Raw genomic sequence first — 24884 nt, forward strand, 5'->3', positions numbered from 1 at the left:
AGATATCTTCTCTGTGCTGATACCAAAATCTATATTTTGATGGGGTAAATGGGGGGGGTAGTCAGGCTGTCAATTGGGTCACCCGTTTTAAATTTAAGTCCAAGGAATACACACCGATGTACACCCTTACGTGCGCGGACATTCAAAGAGAGTAGGGGTGTGTGTTTGGGTATGTCTGTCCCAGCATTCAAAACCAGGACATTCAAAGAGAGTAGGGGTGTGTGTTTGGGTATGTCTGTCCCAGCATTCAAAACCAGGACATGCAAAGAGAGTAGGGGTGTGTGTTTGGGTATGTCTGTCCCAGCATGCAAAACCAGGACATTCAAAGGGAGTAGGGGTGTGTGTTTGGGTATGTCTGTCCCAGCATGCAAAACCAGGACATTCAAAGAGAGTAGGGGTGTGTGTTTGGGTATGTCTGTCCCAGCATGCAAAACCAGGACATTCAAAGAGAGTAGGGGTGTGTGTTTGGGTATGTCTGTCCCAGCATTCAAAACCAGGACATTCAAAGAGAGTAGGGGTGTGTGTTTGGGTATGTCTGTCCCAGCATTCAAAAGCAGGACATTCAAAGAGAGTAGGGGTGTGTGTTTGGGTATGTCTGTCCCAGCATTCAAAAGCAGTAGGGGTGTGTGTTTGGGTATGTCTGTCCCAGCATTCAAAAGCAGGACATTCAAAGAGAGTAGGGGTGTGTGTTTGGGTATGTCTGTTCCAGCATGCAAAACCAGGACATTTTTCACAGCAAGGACATCTCTGAATAGCACATACAAAGAGAGGAAATTGCCCATACCCCCTATACACTAGGAAGATCATTTGTTAAGATTTAGTTCAGATTCAGATATTTTTGGTTATTTCTTAACTTTTCTTAACTATTTCTTTACATTTAAAATAAAGAAATAGTTAAGGAATGTCAAGAAATAGTCAAGAAAATGTCAGAATCTTGAATAAATCTGAACAAATGAATTTCCTAGTGATGCCCCCTACAGAAAGACTGTTATCCAGTGCACCTATTCACAAAGCGAGGACTGGGATTTTGTCCTTGCTAGGCCAAAAGTCCCCGCTTTGAATGTGCGTAACTATATCTTGTCTTCCCTTTGAATGACTTGGTAAACGCACCCTGTTGGAGTATGATTATTCAAGATGCAAACCTGTAAAATGGGCTGTTGAAATCCATACACCCCCTGTAAGACATGATCTTAATCTCCCAAACAGGGGTGTAGTTTTCATGTGCAGTCACCCATCAGGTAATCCCATTTGAAATTCACAACCCTGTATAAAAGATTAAGGTCATGAATTTCAGAGGGGGTATATGGATTTCAACTGGAATAGCCCAATATTTGGTTAAGAGGTTTGCCACTGCACCATACACTGTGGACCACAATGCCCTCATCCCAATGGCATAGTCTCAATAAAACAATCATAGTACAAAATTTGACCTCAAGTTAAAGAGTATGAGTTTTTGTACCCAAATTTTCAAAGGTCATTCAATGAATGTACACATGTATTGGGGTTTAAGAACTGCACCCTGATAAATGAGCATGTTGTGGATCCTAGTGATACCCAACTACAACTTACCTTCCTGCTGAGAATGAGTGATTCTGGCCATCTGACGACATAATCAAATGAAAATGATTCCAATGTAGACAGGTGGATCTCAGTGGGATCCAATTGTTCAAATATGGCTGAAATTAACAGACAATTCATAGTGATGTTATCTACATGCTGATAGACTTAGGCCTTAAAATTGTTTGATTTATGTAACATAAAAAATAGGGTAGGTAGGTTGGGAAGGAAGTCATTTTTCTTTGCGTAAAAGACTACTAAATCTTAACTGTTTTGAATACTAAAAGACATTGATACATGCAGGATATCATGAGATGGTTAAATGCACATTTTCTTTATATTTTTAACTTAAAACGGTCACAAATTACTTTGTTCAATTTTAAAGAGCATTCACTATCCATGATAAAACTTAAATTACCTTTTTTTCTCTTTCATCCCACAAAATAAATAAAAATATTCAGGGTCGGCAGTATATTCAAGGTTGGTTGAGTTATGTCAATAAAAATTTTTTGGTTAAAATTAGGGTTAGGATTAGGCTCAGTATTAGCTTACATGAAATAATTACAAGAACGAGGCATTTCCTCCCCATGTTTTGCAATTGTCGCAGTAGCATTGTTTGTTTGTTTTTTAATTCCATGGAAACGTGCGCCTCATTATAGGTGGCGCTACATTGAAGATCAACTCAATTTTTTCCTTTATTGACATGATTATCTTAAATGCAATCAGTTTGTAGCAACTGTGTTGTGGACTTCGTTCACCTTGAGTTGGGTAGTGACATAGGCAAGAGTATCACATCATGCACACTAACCTAATCCTGCAGACCAGATATACAGATGGGGAATGGCTCATCCAATACATAACCTCAGGTGATATCAAGGTTACCTAACTCAGATATCATCTGAGGTGATGCTTTGAATGAGCAATGTCCCATCTGCAAGCATATACATACAAAAGTGGTATTTTGGCATGCTTGCAGCGCTGGCTCTGGGAACAAACTTTTTTTGCTAATGTGGGGGATCGGTGAATAAGGTAGGCACTCCCTATTTTTTTTGCTCTAACATTAATTATTTGTTTTCATTTAAAATCTGGAAAATAATCTTTGGAAATCCGTAAAAAACCCAGAAAACTTCCATCCTTGGGATGAACTAAAATAAGAAAATATGTACAAAAGGTGCCCCTTGCTGCCATTCAAGTTCAGTACTCACCTTTTTCATTCCTTGATTCAATGGATAGGATTCTAAGCAGCTGTGTGATGAGATCATAAGACAATAAAACCACCCTGCAAACAAAATAGAGAAATACCAGAGATTCTTTACTAATGAGATAGGACACTCTCTGCAAACTGCCTATACCATGCTATACCGCAGTTGAAGACAGGCGTCGTCGCCGGCCAAGTCTTACTACGAACGTGTAATGAGAAGATACCGTAGAGTCCTACATAGAGGTCTGAGAAAGAGACGGTCCGAATTGACCTACCTTAACCTATAATTTATGAGGAGAATCACATTTTTGTACCGCTCACAAAACAAAGAGTAATAAGTCCGCCCACCGCTGTCAATCATTCTAATGAACAAATAAACAAGCTCTGGCAATGACGTAATCCTAATTATAAATGAGAGAATCACATTGTACATGTAACTGTCTGCTGTACTTCATGTCTTCCAACAAGTGCCGGAGTGTCGCGGGCCTGGAAATACTTTATGAGGCAGAAATTCTTACCATCTTTATTATTGAGGTGACATTGGAGCAATTCAAAGAAGACACAGGTAGAATTTTGTTGTAAAGTGGAGAATTGAGTTTGATTCTTCCCCCCAAAACACTTTCATTTGTGTTAATTAGCTTCTATGTCAGGGTTTCCCAAACCTTCTTTGCTGTGACCCAAATTTCTTGAGAAAAATAAGGTGTGATGCACAATTTCAAAGGTTTTACAAAACTTCCAAAATATTTTTGAAATTTGGGTTCCAGTTAGATGAAACTGGGCCATTTTCCCCCCCAAGAAATTTGAAAAATACCCATTTTTATACCAAATGTTGCTTGACTAGTCCTCAAAGCAAGCTTTATCAGTATTTCTAGTCTTGACAGCATCTTTCTAATTACCTGAGGTCATCTTTGAATAGATCTGAGATAGCTTCGCTAGTCCTCAAAACAAGCTCCAACAGTATTTCTAGTCTAGATGGTATGTTTCTAATTACCTGAGGTCATCTTTGAATTGATCTGAATTAGCTTCACTAGTCCTCAAAGCAAGCTACAGTGGTGCTTCTAGTCTAGATGGCATGTTTCTAATTACATGAGGTCATCTTTGAAAGGATCTAAATTAGCTTCACTAGTCCTCAAAACAAGCTCCAGCCGTATTTCTAGTCCAGATGGCATGTTTCTAATTAATTGAGGTCATCTTTGAATAGATCTGAATTAGCTTCACTAGTCCTCAAAACAAGCTACAGCAGTGTTTCTAGTCTAGATGATATGTTTCTAATTACCTGAGGTCATCTTTGAAAGGATCTGAGATAGCTTCGCTAGTCCTCAAAACAAGCTCCAGCAGTATTTATAGTCTAGATGGTATGTTTCTAATTACCTGAGGTCATCTTTGAATTGATCTGAATTAGCTTCACTAGTCCTCAAAGCAAGCTACAGTGGTGCTTCTAGTCTAGATGGCATGTTTCTAATTACATGAGGTCATCTTTGAAAGGATCTAAATTAGCTTCACTAGTCCTCAAAACAAGCTCCAGCCGTATTTCTAGTCCAGATGGTATGTTTCTAATTACCTAATGTCATCTTTGAATTGATCTAAGTTAGCTTGACTAGTCCTCAAAGCAAGCTACAGTAGTGTTTCTAGTCTAGATGGCATGTTTCTAATTACTTGAGGTCATCTTTGAATAGATCTGAGATAGCTTGACTAGTCCTCAAAACAAGCTCCAGCAGTATTTCTAGATGGTATGTTTCTAATTACCTGAGGTCATCTTTGAATTGATCTAAGTTAGCTTGACTAGTCCTCAAAGCAAGCTCCAGCAGTATTTCTAGTCTAGATGGTATGTTTCTAATTACCTGAGGTCATCTTTGAATTGATCTGAATTAGCTTCACTAGTCCTCAAAAGCAAGCTACAGTAGTGTTTCTACTAGTCTAGATGGCATGTTTCTAATTACTTGAGGTCATCTTTGAAAGGATCTGAGATAGCTTCGCTAGTCCTCGAAACAAGCTCCAGCAGTATTTCTAGTCTAGATGGTATGTTTCTAATTACCTGAGGTCATCTTTGAATTGATCTGAATTAGCTTCACTAGTCCTCAAAGCAAGCTACAGTAGTGTTTCTACTAGTCTAGATGGCATGTTTCTAATTACCTGAGGTCATCTTTGAATTGATCTAAGTTAGCTTGACTAGTCCTCAAAGCAAGCTACAGTAGTGTTTCTAGTCTAGATGGCATGTTTCTAATTACTTGAGGTCATCTTTGAATAGATCTGAGATAGCTTCACTAGTCCTCAAAACAAGCTCCAGCAGTGTTTCTAGTCTAGATGGCATGTTTCTAATTACATGAGGTCATCTTTGAAAGGATCTAAATTAGCTTCACTAGTTCTCAAAGCAAGCTACAGCAGTGTTTCTAGTCTAGATGGTATGTTTCTAATTACCTGAGGTCATCTTTGAATTGATCTGAATTAGCTTCACTAGTCCTCAAAGCAAGCTACAGTAGTGTTTCTACTAGTCTAGATGGCATGTTTCTAATTACCTGAGGTCATCTTTGAATTGATCTAAGTTAGCTTGACTAGTCCTCAAAGCAAGCTACAGTAGTGTTTCTAGTCTAGATGGCATGTTTCTAATTACTTGAGGTCATCTTTGAATAGATCTGAGATAGCTTCACTAGTCCTCAAAACAAGCTCCAGCAGTGTTTCTAGTCTAGATCGTATGTTTCTAATTACCTGAGGTCATCTTTTAATTGATCTGAGTTAGCTTGACTAGCCCTCAAAGCAAACTCCAGCAGTGTTTCTAGTCTAGATGGTGTGTTTCTAATTACCTGAGGTCATCTTTGAATTGATCTGAGTTAACTTGACTAGTCCTCAAAGCAAGCTACAGTAGTTTTTCTACTAGTCTAGATGGCATGTTTCTAATTAATTGAGGTCATCTTTGAATAGATCTGAGATAGCTTCGCTAGTCCTCAAAACAAGCTCCAACAGTATTTCTAGTCCAGACGGTATGTTTCTAATTACCTGAGGTCATCTTTAAAAGGATCTGAGTTAGCTTGACTAGTCCTCAAAGCAAGCTCCAGCAGTGTTTCTAGTCTAGATGGGATGATGTTTTCAACAGTCTGCTTCATCTCCTCTTCTGTGATGTCCATTAAATGAACAAAGAAATCACCCTGCTCCAAAAGGAAGTAACGTTTGATGGACCTACAAAAAAAAAAGTTTTAAAATCTTCATATCAGAAATTTTATATCTATTTTGATAGCAAATATATGTAAAAATGTAACTGTGGAATCTCTCCTCACTGTGGAGCACTACAATGTGCAAGCTTGTCAGTAATCCAAACAACTGCAGACAAATCTGAACCTCCACAGACATAATCTCATTCATCTGGGGCCTCATATCTCCTGTCCCCTGGTTCCATCAGGCATCTGTTAACCCCCTGGACAATACTGGTCATCTAACAGCATTTCTGATTGGTTGATAACTTGAAATGCTCATTTCGATTACCAATCATGACTAGGCTTTAAACTACTTATGGTCATACTTGCAGATTAATACCCTCCTTGATTGGTTCAAAATTGGACACAATATTCGTTTTGGCCAATCGGCAGGTAGTTCTCATAGGGTTAATACATACCTAAGTCTAGCCATGAGTTCTCTATCCTCCATGATAAGATCTAGTAGTAACTTGCTGGCATAACTGTAAGCCTTCTCTATCTGGTCCACATGTTGACGTTCTTTGAGTGTGTACAGAATCTCCTCTGCATGGGGACACTTTGGGTCTTTGCCTGACAGAAAGATAAAACATAAGAATTGTGACCCATCATGATAGCAGCTTCTACTAATTGATACATACAAAACAAATACACAATATATTACCAGTAAAAAGAAAAAGCAAAAACAAAACAAACAAAAGTATCAAAAAGAAATTAAGTAATAATTAAAATTAACTTATAATTTGATAATGTTGTAAAACAATGCCAAAGAAAAAGAGATATTGAGGTTAAGATTATGATTAGAAATGTAAAATTGAGATAACTTGAATCTCAAAACATCTAGTTAAAATTTGTGGGGGAAAATGAAACAATATTATAATTTTTTATCCAAGACTAAAGACCCACTGACACTGGGGAATGCTATGGTCTTCTCTGTATCTTTTCTAAATAAAATGTAGCCTATGTAACAATCAGATCGGTAAATTGTTAGGTGCGCAAAATGTGTCCCCATCAAATAACAAGATCAGAAGAGGCAAAGTTTGGGAAGAATGAACATACTAGTAAAATGACCTCAAATGACCCCTAAATAACCTTCCACATGATATGTGCTCATATTAAAGAATGAGAAATAATGAAGAAAAAACAAAGAAATAGTTGAACAGTGCAGAAACTCAAAACAGTAAAATCACTGTCAGTACAAGCACCTGAATAAAGGAAGCAATAGGCTATTTCACATGAATTCCATGTGGGGCGCAACAAGTAAGACGTCATGCTTGAGACACTTCGGCTCTCATTAATATGCAAGAATTCTCAGCGCATAGCGCACCTCTCTAATGTCTCAAAAGTAATGCTAATTATAAATACTACTTCATTGCAAATTAAGTATCAGCTAGAAAGTAGCTGAATGTATGTAAACAAGAACACACAGGCTAATCTAAACCTGTACTTGTCAGATCAAATGCAAATAATGCATAGTTAGCAAAAACAGTTAACCCATTACCCTTTTCATCTCTTTAAGAAAAATCTAAAACTTGCATCAACTCGTGCAAATATGTATAACATTTTGATCTCACCTGTAGTACACATTTTACCTGTTAAGGGAGAATCCGATATTCATATGTTATAAATGTTATAAAAGTTAACATATATCTTTTAAAAATATTTGTCATATTTTTAAAGTAGGATGTCAATTTACAGCTAGCATTATAAATGGCAGATGTTGTTGGCTTTAACTAAAAATGTTTATTGACTTTTGCCTCTGAACTCATTTGAACACTCCACAGTTTGATCACACTCCATAGTTGGTAATGGCATGATATGCACAACTATACAGTCTGAATGCAGATACAAATGCATAAACAGAATTTAGGACTGGTTCGTGCACACATGAGCGATGCTCAGGAGACGTGACACAATAACATGGGTCTCTTTCAAACTTTCTGGTTTGAAGATTTTTTGCTGTATTTCAACTGGCCGACCAACACATAAAAAGAACCAAGTCACACCTGCGTCAAGCGATGCTACACAGATTGATACGCAATGAGGTGCTGATGATGTGATTCAATCAGCCAATCAGAACCCCACTTTATGACGTAAACTGCACCACATCGGGCAGGGCGAAAGGTCTTTGCAAATAGGGGTAAACTGTGACAATAAATTTGATTTGGACACATGTCATTGGGTGCAAAGGTTTGGTGATAGCAAACTGAGTTAAATAACCTCTCATTCAGATCGGGTCACATCCTCACTGGTTTTGAGATCCACCACAATAGTCCTGCGTACCTTTCATAATGTCATAACCATCATCATCATCAGTCAGCTGCGGAGCAGGCGACTACAAGTTTTCTCCAACTAATGCGATCTTGGGCAAGCGAAGCAATTTTGTTTGGCTGCAGCATCCCTTCAGTATCTCCCAGGAGGTGCTGGACATACTGTAAGTACAGTGTCATAACCATGACATATTAACTTCACTTACCACACTGACTGACCACATTCAAATATTTCCCAGTCCTCAGAATCTTGTCAGCAATTAATTCTAGAAACACTGGTATTCTATCCCTGCATATGGTATAGTGCTGTTCCCAGTATGCATCGTTGTACTCCCTCTGTAGCTTCTCCTTGTGAAAATCCTCATGCTCTTCCACCATGAACTAGGGATATCAAATGTGGGAAAATTTAAGACTTTAAAAAAGATTTCAACTCTATGTTTGTGTGTCATTCATGGCAAAATAATATACCTGGATTATTTTGCTACATGCCCAGGGAAAACATGTGCTTCTTTGCATTCTGCCTGTAAAATGTTGTGACAGTAATATGTGTTGAGTACCTATAATGCCCTACTGACCCAGATTTTATGTTTCAGGTTTTAAAAAAATATCTAAATTCAGCCATTTTGTGGCCAAAATTGATTGATTTTGACTGAAAATTTGTGAAAAAATCCAGAATTTCAAAATATTAGGACTTGCATGATTTTCATTTTTGCTTGGGTTCACACAGACACACGCCCACAAACATTTGTTTGTTTGTTTAAACGGTCACTCCATGTGGAGACATGCATGGGTCCTGACGGAACCAGGTTCAAACAAAATACTAAATCCAGGCATATAATCTTATATAAGCATGCTGGCCTATATGCATGCATGAAAACTGGTCTTGGAAAAAACACTGAAAACCATGTTTTTTTTACCATTTTCTGCTAATTTGATTAAAAAACAAGCTGAAAAACACTGAAAACAATAACAAAAAAAGAATGCTGAAAATTTTCATGCCTGTATATGGAGTTATTTCTTCTTACCTCACAGTATGGATCTCTGATGATTCCTTTGTATATCCATTTCTCCAGCATTTCAAAGTATGGTGCACAGGCTGACTGGGTTAGGTATAAGCACAGATTCTGACCTCGATTGTCACTGTCAATGAAACAATATTGACATGCAGATATTTTAGATTATTGCTTGATTTATTTATTACTCATTCATTTATTCATTCAAATTGGTATTTTCTATGCTGAGAAAATTGACTAGAACTAAAAGGCCCTGTATAAAAAACGGGATTTCGCAAGGGTGTCCTCTTTGACAGATGTGAGAAATGGGTAAGTGCAATAGATGGAACAACCGCGACTGAGAGAATCTTTCTGCAATGTGTGAATTATCTACACATTTGATGCTACTGAAAGGCGGGTTGGAGTGGAGTATGATATAATATTGGATGGCTGAGCATGATACCATAACATATCGGATGAGTCATAAAAATATTGGACGAGCCAACGGCGAGTTCGATATTTGTATGACGAATCCGATATGTTATGGTATCATGCGAAATAAGCCATCCAATATTATCATTATTAGGTTTTCTTAACTCTTAATAACCCTGAAAACATAATAATGACAGATATTGGATGTCAGGTACATTATCAAAGTTGGTGGTTGTGTGAATGAAATGTGATTCAACAACTCGACCTATAATATTGTACAGGAGCCAATCGTTGGTAATCGGTGATGATCCACACTGTTACAATGACAAATAAAATAAAATAAAAAAATAAACAAATGTTGACATTTATATAGCGCCTTTTACATGTTTCAAAGCACTTTACATTTATTCCGCCGTCGTTTGAATATGTCAGCTGCCATACAATGCCCAAGGCATGCTCATACCTTTGGGCGGTGCTCAATGGACAATATCCCTAACAGCTCCCCATTTCACCCCTGGGTAGAGAGAGGCAAGTGAGGTAAAGTGCCTTGCCCAAGTGCACAACACGATGGCATCGCCGGGGCTCGAACTCGCAACCCTCCGATTGCGAGGTAGAGCCCGCACCGCTGCGCCACCGTAAACGCCAGGTAAGGTAATGGAAGCATGCATATGTGTTACATGTGAAATTTGTCATGCCTGGAACTTGCGTGCGAATACACACTAACATGTTTAATTCATTATTTTGGAGGAAGCGGCTACATATTGCTGTTTTATTCTGCAGAAATTATCGCTGATTTCAACAGACAAATCAATGACATTCTTGTAATGTTGAGTGGCAATGACTAAACCGACATTCCTCATGAAATAATTATGCAAATTAGATGATCTTTAGCTTGTTATTGTTGGGTGTAAATTTTTATAGAAAACTGTTCCAAACTAAGGCTCAGATTACAGGAGAGAGCATCTAAGAGAGAGCAACGACCCCGGCCGTTAGGACTTCAGTTATTTCAGTTTTCAGTTTTCAGCCGATTTCAGTTATTTCACAAAAAATTTCCAGCACTAGTCATCAAGTTCCCAGACAGCAGAAAATTTTCTGGAGGCCTGTATTACACCATTAAAAACTCACATCCGGCACATCTATATGGGTTACTTCCCTCTGGCAGCTTTAAAATGTAGCTGTCCTTGCGCAGTAAACCATGCAGAAGGCACAGACGCATCATTGTCAATCGGTGATGAACAGTTCTGTGAAACATGATTGAATCCCTATATAAACCAGGCACACCGTCATCGTCCCTATATCTTCGTGTCAAAAATTGCCGTGATAGTACGATGAATCCTCACGTTTTTCAACAGCTACGCATGGTGATTTTGTTCGAGATAGGCCGAGCGACTCAGGCTAAGCATACAATGTGAGATTTTGAGAGTCTGCCACACTGTTTTTATTCTATGTTTTTACGATTTTCGCATGATCAGTATATGGCTGGCCGTAACGCCACAACGTGGAGCTGCTACTGCCAGCGTAGCTTACTTTTTAAACGCTCGGAGCTAAATTGACCAATCATGTTAGATCTTTTCATTACGCTGGAGCCAGTGGATACATCCTCGCTCCAGAGAGAGAAAACTCTTGCCAAAATTAATGTTTACTATGGGGATTTTAAATGAATCGAATGTAAATAAACCACGACCAGTTGTACAGGATCAATACCATTGTTTGATTAGTGTATAGTCAATGTTACCTTGCATGCATGTGTCATGTGTGTGGCGTGTTTGTTTGTTTGTTTGTCTACTGTGTCAGGCCAGGATCACTGACACCCACGGTACTGATACTTTCATACTATCACGGTGATCATATTGTTGAATGTTGTTGACTTTAAAATAATCATGATGCAGTCATGTCTACAGTAGAATTCACCACGACCTTTGAAGGACTTAAACCCCATTAAAAGCTATTAAACCAAGATAACACTCAATGAAAACAGCTCAACTATGTTACATCAGATCTTCTCTGGTTAAATACACACTGCACTTGTGTCTGTTTTACCTGTGCAATGAGCAATGAGCTGGTATTATATTCAGTTGGGTGAATGATAATAAAGCGTACGCAAGGTAACAATACTGTGTGGGCTTTTGTTTACAAAATGAGACAATAGTCTGCTTATTGTTAACCAGCGTTCTTGAAAATGAGAAGCATAATGGTTTGCAGACTGTTAAAACTCGGTTTAGAAATAATTTCTTCATATTTTTTGGTGTTATCTGTCGTTTACATATTCTTCCTAAAACACAAAAGTACCAATATTTCCAAACACCTAAATTAGCTAAAAATTTAGGACATGTTACAAAACTATATTTTCTAGAATTTCAGAGAATACTTTAAATATTGGCGGTTATTTTTTACACAGTGACGCTCAACTAGGCAATGGCCTATACTTCTAACATACACTATTTGTAGAGGTCACGCGCGTCAATGGTGAGCGCACTGAGTATTGTGTATAGGAAAACGGACAGTAACTACAGTATGCATGGCCTACTACTAGTATATAAAGTAAATCCGAACTGGTTTGCTGAAGGTCGAATTCCATGCAGGCCACGCCGCCATAAGTTGTACAAATTAGCTCCCGGCGATACACTGCAGATCGCAGAATTGTGTGCATGGTTTACCACCACTCTGCCTAGCTATATAGTTATGTACAATACTGTATGAGTTTCTTATGAGTGCATGTCCATCTTAATAATAAGTCGGTTTGTACTTTTCATAAACTACTTTTTGAATCATAACTTTCGTGACCGAGGATATCTTGCAACTACATGAAGCTCGTCTGGCAAATTCTTAATGAATAAATTCGCTTCACGTAATGAGTAAGGCGTATTTGATTGGTCAGTTTTACCTCCGAGTAATGAAAAACTCTAACATAGAGTCCCGCATAGACTATGCTAATTCTCTTTTGTTTGGTGCTCGTGAGGCCGACCTCAAACGGCTACAACGTGTCCAGAATAAGGCGGCCAGGCTAGTTTTTGCTTGTGGACGGGACAGGTGCTCTGCGGATCTCCTGAACTCATTGCATTGGCTTCAAGTGAAGGATAGAATACAGTTTAAAATATTGTTGTATGTCTATAAGTGTTTGATAAATGTCGCTCCACCATATTTATGTGACCTACTTACCTTGCTCAGCGACACGGTAACGCATTTAAAATAGGCCCAGACTCCGCTCCTCTTCAGATACAACAAGGCTCTTGGTTCCACGATCAAATAAGAGAGCTGGTGATCATTCGTTTGCTGTTGCCTCTCCACGGCTCTGGAATGAGTTGCCTATCCAGTTGAGGGAGGCGGTGTCTGTGCCTGCTTTCAAGCGCTTGCTTAAAAACACATTTGTATTAATGTTGGTTGTATTTGTTTCTTGCTTCATTTTTGCCTGTATATTTTGTAAGGCGCTGTGCTCATTGTTAGAGCGCCATATAAGTGTTGATTAATAATAATAATAATAACATGATTGGTCAATTTTGCTCCACGGAGCAAAAAGTCAGCTACGCGTAGCAGCTCCACGTTGTGGCTGTTGCGACCTACCATATCAGTATCCCATATGATATTTCTATTGCAAGAAAATTTTATTTGTTGTCAGGTAAATCACAGGTTTTATTTTAAATACACTAACTGGAAATTAAATTCACTAATTAGTGAGGACCGGTATTTTGCTGTGGATATGTTTAACTGTAATTTTGATGTAAATCCACTGTAAAAATTGTGATAATATTCAACTCTTTGAGAAAATAATTATATAAAGGAATGCATGTAAAATCCAGGTGCAATACAATGTACATTATTGACACACTATCACTCTCTTTATCTACGCAATAATAGAATATCGATTTCAATCGAATTGAATACATTGCTCCATTTTGAGTTTGTAGTTGAATACTGAGCGACCTAAGCGATCGATTGCTAGCCAATCAGATAGAACTCCTTTTCTTGCGTCGTGAAATACCACTCGCCTGTCGCTCACCAACGGAGTATTAAATTTATATTTATCGATAGGGCGTCGACACTGTGCCAGGCTCAACAAATACTTTGCTTGTTACACGGATGTGCTGTGAGAACATCAAGAGCAAACAATTAAAAAGCATTTTTAACAAAGTGACAAGTTTCCACCCCCACTGAAATACTGTGCCAGTTCTAAGCTACTTGTCTCCTGTGATATTTACACACATTGCACCTTGAACTGAATCCTCCCAATATCTCCCACTCCTGACACATCATCTGTTTTACCTACCCTATCATTGCGATGGTTTTCTCATGTAGGAGACTCAGCACCGATCCACCACTGCATGCACCCCTGTCAATGGAGTGTGCTATAGATGCTAATATCTCCATTGTATGGATACAGGGCTGAACATAAAACCAGAATCTCTGCAAAGGGAGCTGTCCTTGTTTGAACTGGTGCTCTAACTGGGCTGTCAGAATGGAATATTCCTGAAAAAGGAAAAAAGTGTAGATATACTACTTATCAAAATGATTCAATCATAAGCTATTTCTACCTTGGTTGATTACCACCTGAGAAGTTGGCACACACTATCAAGATACGCTGTACTTATCCTTACCTTGATGAGAGTCTTCATAGTTCCTGCCAAAGCATGGTTAACCAAGCCATATTCAAATGAGAACTTATCCTCAATGAAGCCCACCACCTGGGAGAAGTTGGCACACACTATCAAGATACGCTGTACTTATCCTTACCTTGATGAGAGTCTTCATAGTTCCTGCCAAAGCATGGTTAACCAAGCCATATTCAAATGAGAACTTATCCTCAATGAAGCCCACCACCTGGGAGAAGTTGGCACACACTATCAAGATACGCTGTACTTATCCTTACCTTGATGAGAGTCTTCATAGTTCCTGCCAAAGCATGGTTAACCAAGCCATATTCAAATGAGAACTTATCCTCAATGAAGCCCACCACCTGGGAGAAGTTGGCACACACTATCAAGATACGCTGTACTTATCCTTACCTTGATGAGAGTCTTCATAGTTCCTGCCAAAGCATGGTTAACCAAGCCATATTCAAATGAGAACTTATCCTCAATGAAACCCACCACCTGGGAGAAGTTGGCACACACTGGCAAGATACACTGTACTTATCCTTACCTTGATGAGAGTCTTCATAGCCCCTGCCAAAGCATGGTTAACCAAGCCATATTCAAATGAGAACTTATCCTCAATGAAGCCCACCACCTGGGAGAAGTTGGCACACACTATCAAGATATGCTGTACTTATCCTTACCTTGATGAGAGTCTTCATAGCCCCTGCCAAAGCATGGTTAACCAAGCCATATTCAAATGAGAACTTATCCTCAATGAAGCCCACCACTTGAGAGAAGTTGACACACACTGGCAAGATACGCTGTACTAATCCTTACCTTGATAAGAGTCTTCATTAATCATAGCCCCTGCTAAAGCATGGTTAACCAAGCCATATTCAAATGAGAACTTATCCTCAATGAAGCCCACCACTTTAGAGAAGTTGGCACATACTGGCAAGATACGCTGTACTTATCCTTACCTTGATGAGAGTCTTCATAGCCCCTGCCAAAGCATGGTTAACCAAGCCATATTCAAATGAGAACTTATCCTCAATGAAGCCCACCACCTGAGAGAAGTTGGCACACACTGGCAAGATATGCTGTACTTATCCTTACCTTGATGAGAGTCTTCATAGCCCCTGCTAAAGCATGGTTAACCAAGCCATATTCAAATGAGAACTTATCCTCAATGAAGTCCACCACTTGAGAGAAGTTGGCACACACTGGCAAGATACGCTGTACTAATCCTTACCTTGACGAGAGTCTTCATAGCCCCTGCCAAAGCATGGTTAACCAAGCCATATTCAAATGAGAACTTATCCTCAATGAAGCCCACTACCTGGGAGAAGTTGGCACACACTGGCAAGATACGCTGTACTAATCCTTACCTTGACGAGAGTCTTCATAGCCCCTGCCAAAGCATGGTTAACCAAGCCATATTCAAATGAGAACTTATCCTCAATGAAGCCCACCACCTGGGAGAAGTTGGCACACACTATCAAGATATGCTGTACTTATCCTTACCTTGATGAGAGTCTTCATGGCCCCTGCCAAAGCATGGTTAACCAAGCCATATTCAAAGGAGAACTTATCCTCAATGAAGCCCACTACCTGGGAGAAGTTGGCACACACTGGCAAGATACGCTGTACTTATCCTTACCTTGATGAGAGTCTTCATAGCCCCTGCCAAAGCATGGTTAACCAAGCCATATTCAAAGGAGAACTTATCCTCAATGAAACCCACCACCTGGGAGAAGTTGGCACACACTATCAAGATACGCTGTACTTATCCTTACCTTGATGAGAGTCTTCATAGTTCCTGCCAAAGCATGGTTAACCAAGCCATATTCAAATGAGAACTTATCCTCAATGAAGCCCACCACTTGAGAGAAGTTGGCACACACTGGCAAGATACGCTGTACTAATCCTTACCTTGACGAGAGTCTTCATAGCCCCTGCCAAAGCATGGTTAACCAAGCCATATTCAAATGAGAACTTATCCTCAATGAAGCCCACTACCTGGGAGAAGTTGGCACACACTGGCAAGATACGCTGTACTAATCCTTACCTTGACGAGAGTCTTCATAGCCCCTGCCAAAGCATGGTTAACCAAGCCATATTCAAATGAGAACTTATCCTCAATGAAGCCCACCACCTGGGAGAAGTTGGCACACACTATCAAGATATGCTGTACTTATCCTTACCTTGATGAGAGTCTTCATGGCCCCTGCCAAAGCATGGTTAACCAAGCCATATTCAAAGGAGAACTTATCCTCAATGAAGCCCACTACCTGGGAGAAGTTGGCACACACTGGCAAGATACGCTGTACTTATCCTTACCTTGATGAGAGTCTTCATAGTTCCTGCCAAAGCATGGTTAACCAAGCCATATTCAAATGAGAACTTATCCTCAATGAAGCCCACCACCTGGGAGAAGTTGGCACACACTATCAAGATACGCTGTACTTATCCTTACCTTGATGAGAGTCTTCATAGTTCCTGCCAAAGCATGGTTAACCAAGCCATATTCAAATGAGAACTTATCCTCAATGAAACCCACCACCTGGGAGAAGTTGGCACACACTGGCAAGATACACTGTACTTATCCTTACCTTGATGAGAGTCTTCATAGCCCCTGCCAAAGCATGGTTAACCAAGCCATATTCAAATGAGAACTTATCCTCAATGAAGCCCACCACCTGGGAGAAGTTGGCACACACTATCAAGATACGCTGTACTTATCCTTACCTTGATGAGAGTCTTCATAGTTCCTGCCAAAGCATGGTTAACCAAGCCATATTCAAATGAGAACTTATCCTCAATGAAACCCACCACCTGGGAGAAGTTGGCACACACTGGCAAGATACACTGTACTTATCCTTACCTTGATGAGAGTCTTCATAGCCCCTGCCAAAGCATGGTTAACCAAGCCATATTCAAATGAGAACTTATCCTCAATGAAGCCCACCACCTGCGAGAAGTTGGCACACACTATCAAGATATGCTGTACTTATCCTTACCTTGATGAGAGTCTTCATAGCCCCTGCCAAAGCATGGTTAACCAAGCCATATTCAAATGAGAACTTATCCTCAATGAAGCCCACCACTTGAGAGAGAAGTATGCTGTGCTTACACACTTCATAGCCCTGGCAAGATACGCTATTCAAATGAGAACTTACTAATCCTTACCTTGATAAGAGTCTTCATTAATCTAGCCCCTGCCAAAGCATGGTTAACCAAGCCATATTCAAATGAGAACTTATCCTCAATGAAGCCCACCACCTGGGAGAAGTTGGCACACACTGGCAAGATACACTGTGCTTATCCTTACCTTGATGAGAGTCTTCATAGCCCCTGCCAAAGCATGGTTAACCAAGCCATATTCAAATGAGAACTTATCCTCAATGAAGCCCACCACCTGGGAGAAGTTGGCACACACTATCAAGATATGCTGTACTTATCCTTACCTTGATGAGAGTCTTCATGGCCCCTGCCAAAGCATGGTTAACCAAGCCATATTCAAAGGAGAACTTATCCTCAATGAAGCCCACTACCTGGGAGAAGTTGGCACACACTGGCAAGATACGCTGTACTTATCCTTACCTTGATGAGAGTCTTCATAGCCCCTGCCAAAGCATGGTTAACCAAGCCATATTCAAAGGAGAACTTATCCTCAATGAAACCCACCACCTGGGAGAAGTTGGCACACACTATCAAGATACGCTGTACTTATCCTTACCTTGATGAGAGTCTTCATAGTTCCTGCCAAAGCATGGTTAACCAAGCCATATTCAAATGAGAACTTATCCTCAATGAAGCCCACCACTTGAGAGAAGTTGGCACACACTGGCAAGATACGCTGTACTAATCCTTACCTTGACGAGAGTCTTCATAGCCCCTGCCAAAGCATGGTTAACCAAGCCATATTCAAATGAGAACTTATCCTCAATGAAGCCCACTACCTGGGAGAAGTTGGCACACACTGGCAAGATACGCTGTACTAATCCTTACCTTGACGAGAGTCTTCATAGCCCCTGCCAAAGCATGGTTAACCAAGCCATATTCAAATGAGAACTTATCCTCAATGAAGCCCACCACCTGGGAGAAGTTGGCACACACTATCAAGATATGCTGTACTTATCCTTACCTTGATGAGAGTCTTCATGGCCCCTGCCAAAGCATGGTTAACCAAGCCATATTCAAAGGAGAACTTATCCTCAATGAAGCCCACTACCTGGGAGAAGTTGGCACACACTGGCAAGATACGCTGTACTTATCCTTACCTTGATGAGAGTCTTCATAGCCCCTGCCAAAGCATGGTTAACCAAGCCATATTCAAAGGAGAACTTATCCTCAATGAAACCCACCACCTGGGAGAAGTTGGCACACACTATCAAGATACGCTGTACTTATCCTTACCTTGATGAGAGTCTTCATAGTTCCTGCCAAAGCATGGTTAACCAAGCCATATTCAAATGAGAACTTATCCTCAATGAAGCCCACCACCTGGGAGAAGTTGGCACACACTATCAAGATACGCTGTACTTATCCTTACCTTGATGAGAGTCTTCATAGTTCCTGCCAAAGCATGGTTAACCAAGCCATATTCAAATGAGAACTTATCCTCAATGAAGCCCACCACCTGGGAGAAGTTGGCACACACTATCAAGATACGCTGTACTTATCCTTACCTTGATGAGAGTCTTCATAGTTCCTGCCAAAGCATGGTTAACCAAGCCATATTCAAATGAGAACTTATCCTCAATGAAACCCACCACCTGGGAGAAGTTGGCACACACTGGCAAGATACACTGTACTTATCCTTACCTTGATGAGAGTCTTCATAGCCCCTGCCAAAGCATGGTTAACCAAGCCATATTCAAATGAGAACTTATCCTCAATGAAGCCCACCACCTGGGAGAAGTTGGCACACACTATCAAGATACGCTGTACTTATCCTTACCTTGATGAGAGTCTTCATAGTTCCTGCCAAAGCATGGTTAACCAAGCCATATTCAAATGAGAACTTATCCTCAATGAAACCCACCACCTGGGAGAAGTTGGCACACACTGGCAAGATACACTGTACTTATCCTTACCTTGATGAGAGTCTTCATAGCCCCTGCCAAAGCATGGTTAACCAAGCCATATTCAAATGAGAACTTATCCTCAATGAAGCCCACCACCTGGGAGAAGTTGGCACACACTATCAAGATATGCTGTACTTATCCTTACCTTGATGAGAGTCTTCATAGCCCCTGCCAAAGCATGGTTAACCAAGCCATATTCAAATGAGAACTTATCCTCAATGAAGCCCACCACTTGAGAGAAGTTGACACACACTGGCAAGATACGCTGTACTAATCCTTACCTTGATAAGAGTCTTCATTAATCATAGCCCCTGCTAAAGCATGGTTAACCAAGCCATATTCAAATGAGAACTTATCCTCAATGAAGCCCACCACTTTAGAGAAGTTGGCACATACTGGCAAGATACACTGTGCTTATCCTTACCTTGATGAGAGTCTTCATAGCCCCTGCCAAAGCATGGTTAACCAAGCCATATTCAAATGAGAACTTATCCTCAATGAAGCCCACCACCTGGGAGAAGTTGGCACACACTATCAAGATATGCTGTACTTATCCTTACCTTGATGAGAGTCTTCATGGCCCCTGCCAAAGCATGGTTAACCAAGCCATATTCAAATGAGAACTTATCCTCAATGAAACCCACCACCTGGGAGAAGTTGGCACACACTATCAAGATATGCTGTACTTATCCTTACCTTGATGAGAGTCTTCATAGCCCCTGCCAAAGCATGGTTAACCAAGCCATATTCAAATGAGAACTTATCCTCAATGAAGCCCACCACCTGGGAGAAGTTGGCACACACTATCAAGATATGCTGTACTTATCCTTACCTTGATGAGAGTCTTCATAGCCCCTGCCAAAGCATGGTTAACCAAGCCATATTCAAATGAGAACTTATCCTCAATGAAGCCCACTACCTGGGAGAAGTTGGCACACACTGGCAAGATACGCTGTACTTATCCTTACCTTGATGAGAGTCTTCATAGCCCCTGCCAAAGCATGGTTAACCAAGCCATATTCAAATGAGAACTTATCCTCAATGAAGCCCACCACCTGAGAGAAGTTGGCACACACTATCAAGATATGCTGTACTAATCCTTACCTTGATGAGAGTCTTCATAGCCCCTGCCAAAGCATGGTTAACCAAGCCATATTCAAATGAGAACTTATCCTCAATGAAGCCCACCACCTGGGAGAAGTTGGCACACACTATCAAGATACGCTGTACTGATCCTTACCTTGATGAGAGTCTTCATGGCCCCTGCCAAAGCATGGTTAACCAAGCCATATTCAAAGGAGAACTTATCCTCAATGAAGCCCACTACCTGGGAGAAGTTGGCACACACTGGCAAGATACGCTGTACTTATCCTTACCTTGATGAGAGTCTTCATAGCCCCTGCCAAAGCATGGTTAACCAAGCCATATTCAAAGGAGAACTTATCCTCAATGAAGCCCACTACCTGGGAGAAGTTGGCACACACTGGCAAGATACGCTGTACTAAGTTGAGCAAGGAGATGTCTAGCGATTGATCTATGGTGAATGGTGGCTCTGTAGAATTGATGCGGGTAGGCTTGAGATGAGTATACTTGCCCTCCATACCCTGTGGAGTAAATTGATAGAATTAATACTATGGTAAACAGTGGTTCTGTGGAATTGATGCGGGTAGGCTTGGGAAGAGCATAATTGTCCTCCATACCTTGTAAAGTTAATTGATATTTAAAACAATATAATACAATTTTGGTGACATTTTTAGCCAAATATTATGAAATAATAATAGCAACAACTGTCAGGAATGTAGCTGTGGTTAAGGAGGGCCTTCTAATTAATCAGTGTGGAACATGTTATCACGGTTATTGTTTGTACAGTACAGATCTGAATCAGTATCAGCCGATTCAAGATAAAATGATTGGTCATAAAATCAGCCATCTTTTGTATTGTATTATTTGTTAATAAATCATAGACAGTAACACTATGGCTGTCGAAAGATTTAAAAAAAAAAGATAAAATGATTGGCTATCCAGCGTATTCAGAATTGGGGGGTGTGACTGGTTCTTCACTATATAATAAGTTGGTTGGATTGCTGTGAACTGTTATCTAATACTGCTGTAATAAGGCATAATTGCTGAGAACCCAAATTATACCGATTTTTACAGCATTAACCAAAAGAAAGAAGACGAATTACAAGATTTATAATCATAAAAGTTCTAAAAAGCTCTACAATGTCACAGGGTCAAAATGTATTTGAGTTGATAGCAAGTTGATTAAGCATCTTGAATTTGAAAAATTGCTTAGAATGTTAGTTTGGAAAGGGATATTCCATGAAAAGCAATTTGGAATTATGATCATGTTGACAATATTTTATATATGATTTGCTCAAGTGTGATAATATATTTGTAATGTTTCGCTTGTCCAGTAAATGACAACACAGATTTGATGATAAATGATTGAAATGGGCAATTCTATTGTACGAACAAATTGTCAACAGTAAAAAGAAATTCACCACAAAAGCAACATAGTCTCTTACCGTCATAACCAGTAGTAGATCTTGTACAATACTTGACTCCTGTTGGCTTAGTGACATGTTCCCTAGAGGTATCACAGGGCATATAGGACTGGGAGCTGTAGGCCTGTAATTGGCAGTCATCATAGGTCTGTCATATACCCACGATGCTAGTTCTGGTAACGTCATGGATACTGAAAATAAGTGTCAACACAAATCAAATCGAGTTCTGGTTAACTTTTTAATTGTTTATTTAATAACATGGTCTTTATCATGACATGGTCATTATCTTGACATGGTCATTATGTGCAATTTAATCAGAACTGTGTAATTATCTGGAAAACTTACAACAGTAACATGAGCAAAATTGCTTTTAAACTTGCATGATTGGAGCTAAAATAACACCTCTTGTTTAGGAGTATTTTCCAAGAAAAAAAACACCATGAATTCTGGGCAAAATAAGCAAACAACTACTGCAATTAACCATCAGAAATGGTACAATGAAAAGAACATTTAAGATACAGAGGATTGAAAAACAAATTTTACACCTGTAGAGCTATGGAGGCCAGCATGAAATGGGACACATCTATCAACATCTTGGGCTGATGATGTGACACTCCCGGTGACACTAGTTTCCAATAAGGTGTGTAATGTGCTACCTATTCTTGACAATGGATAGTCACATGGGATGCTTTTTGTTGGACCTACCCCTAGCACATATTATTTAAAGTTAATTTTTTATTTCTTCTGTGGTTGTGGTACGCACTGGTGATTGGCGATTGCATAGAAGTGGCAAAGTCTCCTCCCCTTCTACGCGCAGATGACCAATGGTTCAACCGTCTTGTTGTCAAGACTGTTGATCAGCGTGATTGTTTATCGCCTATGTGTTTATGCTTGTGTACGCGATACGCACAGCTGAGACCACAAAAGAAGATAACTTATTCAGTATTGTAAGCGCCAATGTTCTAAGTCGTTTAATAAAACAGCAAAAACAGAAAATATCTACATTTTGTTACGGAAGACACCTTATTTGATTTGTGAAAATTGAGCAAAAAGCGACAGAGATCTCGGGCCAGAAAGTTTGCTATTGTCCAAATTAAAAGTGACACTTGAAGACATATTCCGTAACAAAATGAATAATTTTGTTTTATTGAACGCCTTTAATACAAACAATGGCAGCTTATAAAACTGAGTAGTTACTTGATATGCTGAATACCAATGGACAGTGTAGGGATATTTCAGTATTTTACAAATCAATAATTATTGTATCATTTAAAATTTCAACTTACAATTTTTCTTTGATTGTTTTTCTCTCATCATCTTTTTGAACACTTCAGATGCTTGTTGGTTGGACCCACTTGATGTCATACTCAGAAGTCTTGATCGTAACTACAAAGTAACAGATAAAAATGACAAAACAGTTAATGCTGATACCTCAGATGTTTGTTGGTTGGACAAACTTGATGTCATACTCAGAAGTCTGGACCTTAACTACAAGGATAACAAAGTCAAAATAGTTTGTTCCAGTGCCATAAAATCTTGTTGAGACTACAGAAGTGCAGGAAAATACTCCCACACTCACTCCAGTTTAGCTTCGACTCCCTCCCAATCCCATCACAATTTTTTCCATTCCTGCATGTTTCTCCCATTGGGCTATTACATTTGATATAGAACTATACACCTCCCTATGGGAAACATGACCCTAAAGGCCACTCCAAATATCTGGAAAACACGTTAACTTGAGAGCATGTTTCAGGATGATGGTAAGAGCTAAGAGGTAAACATGGGCTTGATATTTTAAGCCTACTTTATTGGGTAACATGCTATTTCAGGACACATGTAAGGACACACATGAGACTGGGTTGGTTGAGAACACTTGAAGATGTGTTAACACAATCCCTCAGTACATTGCTATCCAAACCATATGTCAAAGTTTGCCTGGTTAACAAAAGTGGCCTTTAATCTCCCACACAGGAATTCAAACTCCAATTATTTGTTACCAAGAGTGGCTCACACTTTATATTTTTGCTTAATTAGAATCAAAACTGATCAAATTAAGCTTACTTAATTTATCATTCAAAGGGAAGTTAAATTCCAAATGGACACAGTTTGATAATTTTAAGGTGTTGAAATCACAGGTGATAGTTATGGTCAGGAGCCACTTTTCTGCCCGAAAATGTCCTGGCTCAGGCTGGTTGACATGAACCAGGAGTTGTTTTAGGTTTTATGGAGCCATATATCATGTTTTCTTTTTTGATATATAATAAGAAATACAGGATCAAATGGAAGTAATTTTATTGCCAGTTAGTACTTACTAAATGATAAGGATTCAGCTTTATTTCATTTGGCAAAACAGGATAATGTTTTTCAATCCCTCCCCCAAATTCCTTTTTTCTGGAATTGGGAGTTAAGTAAACCATTTGTAACTCACATCAGAGACTTCCTTCTCTGTCATCTTGGTTCCTGAAGCAGGTATAGAGATCTTATCCATAGGCATCTGTAGCATCTTAGCATTCTCTTCCAGGGTACTGACGGTATCTTTGTCTTCTGATAGCTTGGAGAGCAGATACACAAGGACGTCAAGATCACGGACACTGAAAACAAAAGTAGTTATAGTGGTATGGTTAGCTCATAATTATGTGATCATGTAAACAAACATATCACAACCAATCGTACACTGGTGACAGCGTGTTACATGACTGTGACAGCATGTTCAATGACTGTGACAGCATGTTCCATAAACGTGACAGCGTGTTCCATGAACGTGACAGCGTGTTCCATGAACGTGACAGCGTGTTCCATGAACGTGACAGCGTGTTCCATGAACGTGACAGCGTGTTCCATGAACGTGGCAGCGTGATCAAACGAACAGGTGGCATTGGTATGATTGTTCACACCAATCACAAACACTTTGTATTACAATGTACTTGATTGATGCAGGGTATTGAATGCTGTGTCCACTGCATGGTCAAATATGCATTCAAATCGCCAGAAAGTGATTGGCTGAATGTGTTTTGGCATGCGACATCTTTCTGAACTAATTTCCAAAGAGTTCCGATCAGCTGCTGAAAAGCTGGGGGGG

The 24884-nt window shown here is 39.7% G+C and overlaps 1 protein-coding gene across 1 annotated transcript in view; it reads right to left on the bottom strand.

Moving 5' to 3' along the window:
* Positions 1-24884, bottom strand: part of LOC140135627 (gamma-tubulin complex component 2-like) — a 59298-nt gene that overhangs the window by 29750 nt on the left and 4664 nt on the right. The window contains exons 4-14 of the mRNA XM_072157198.1: positions 24234-24396; positions 23092-23191; positions 21827-21996; positions 20675-20902; positions 13902-14101; positions 9239-9353; positions 8420-8594; positions 6366-6516; positions 5753-5932; positions 2763-2836; positions 1570-1676 (exon numbers count right to left, since the gene is read on the bottom strand). Of these exons, the coding sequence (XP_072013299.1) occupies positions 1570-1676; positions 2763-2836; positions 5753-5932; positions 6366-6516; positions 8420-8594; positions 9239-9353; positions 13902-14101; positions 20675-20902; positions 21827-21996; positions 23092-23191; positions 24234-24396 (1663 nt within the window). The remainder of the gene's footprint in view (positions 1-1569; positions 1677-2762; positions 2837-5752; positions 5933-6365; positions 6517-8419; positions 8595-9238; positions 9354-13901; positions 14102-20674; positions 20903-21826; positions 21997-23091; positions 23192-24233; positions 24397-24884) is intronic.

Source organism: Amphiura filiformis, chromosome 16 (assembly GCF_039555335.1).
Source record: "Amphiura filiformis chromosome 16, Afil_fr2py, whole genome shotgun sequence".
Lineage (NCBI taxonomy): Eukaryota > Metazoa > Echinodermata > Ophiuroidea > Amphilepidida > Amphiuridae > Amphiura > Amphiura filiformis.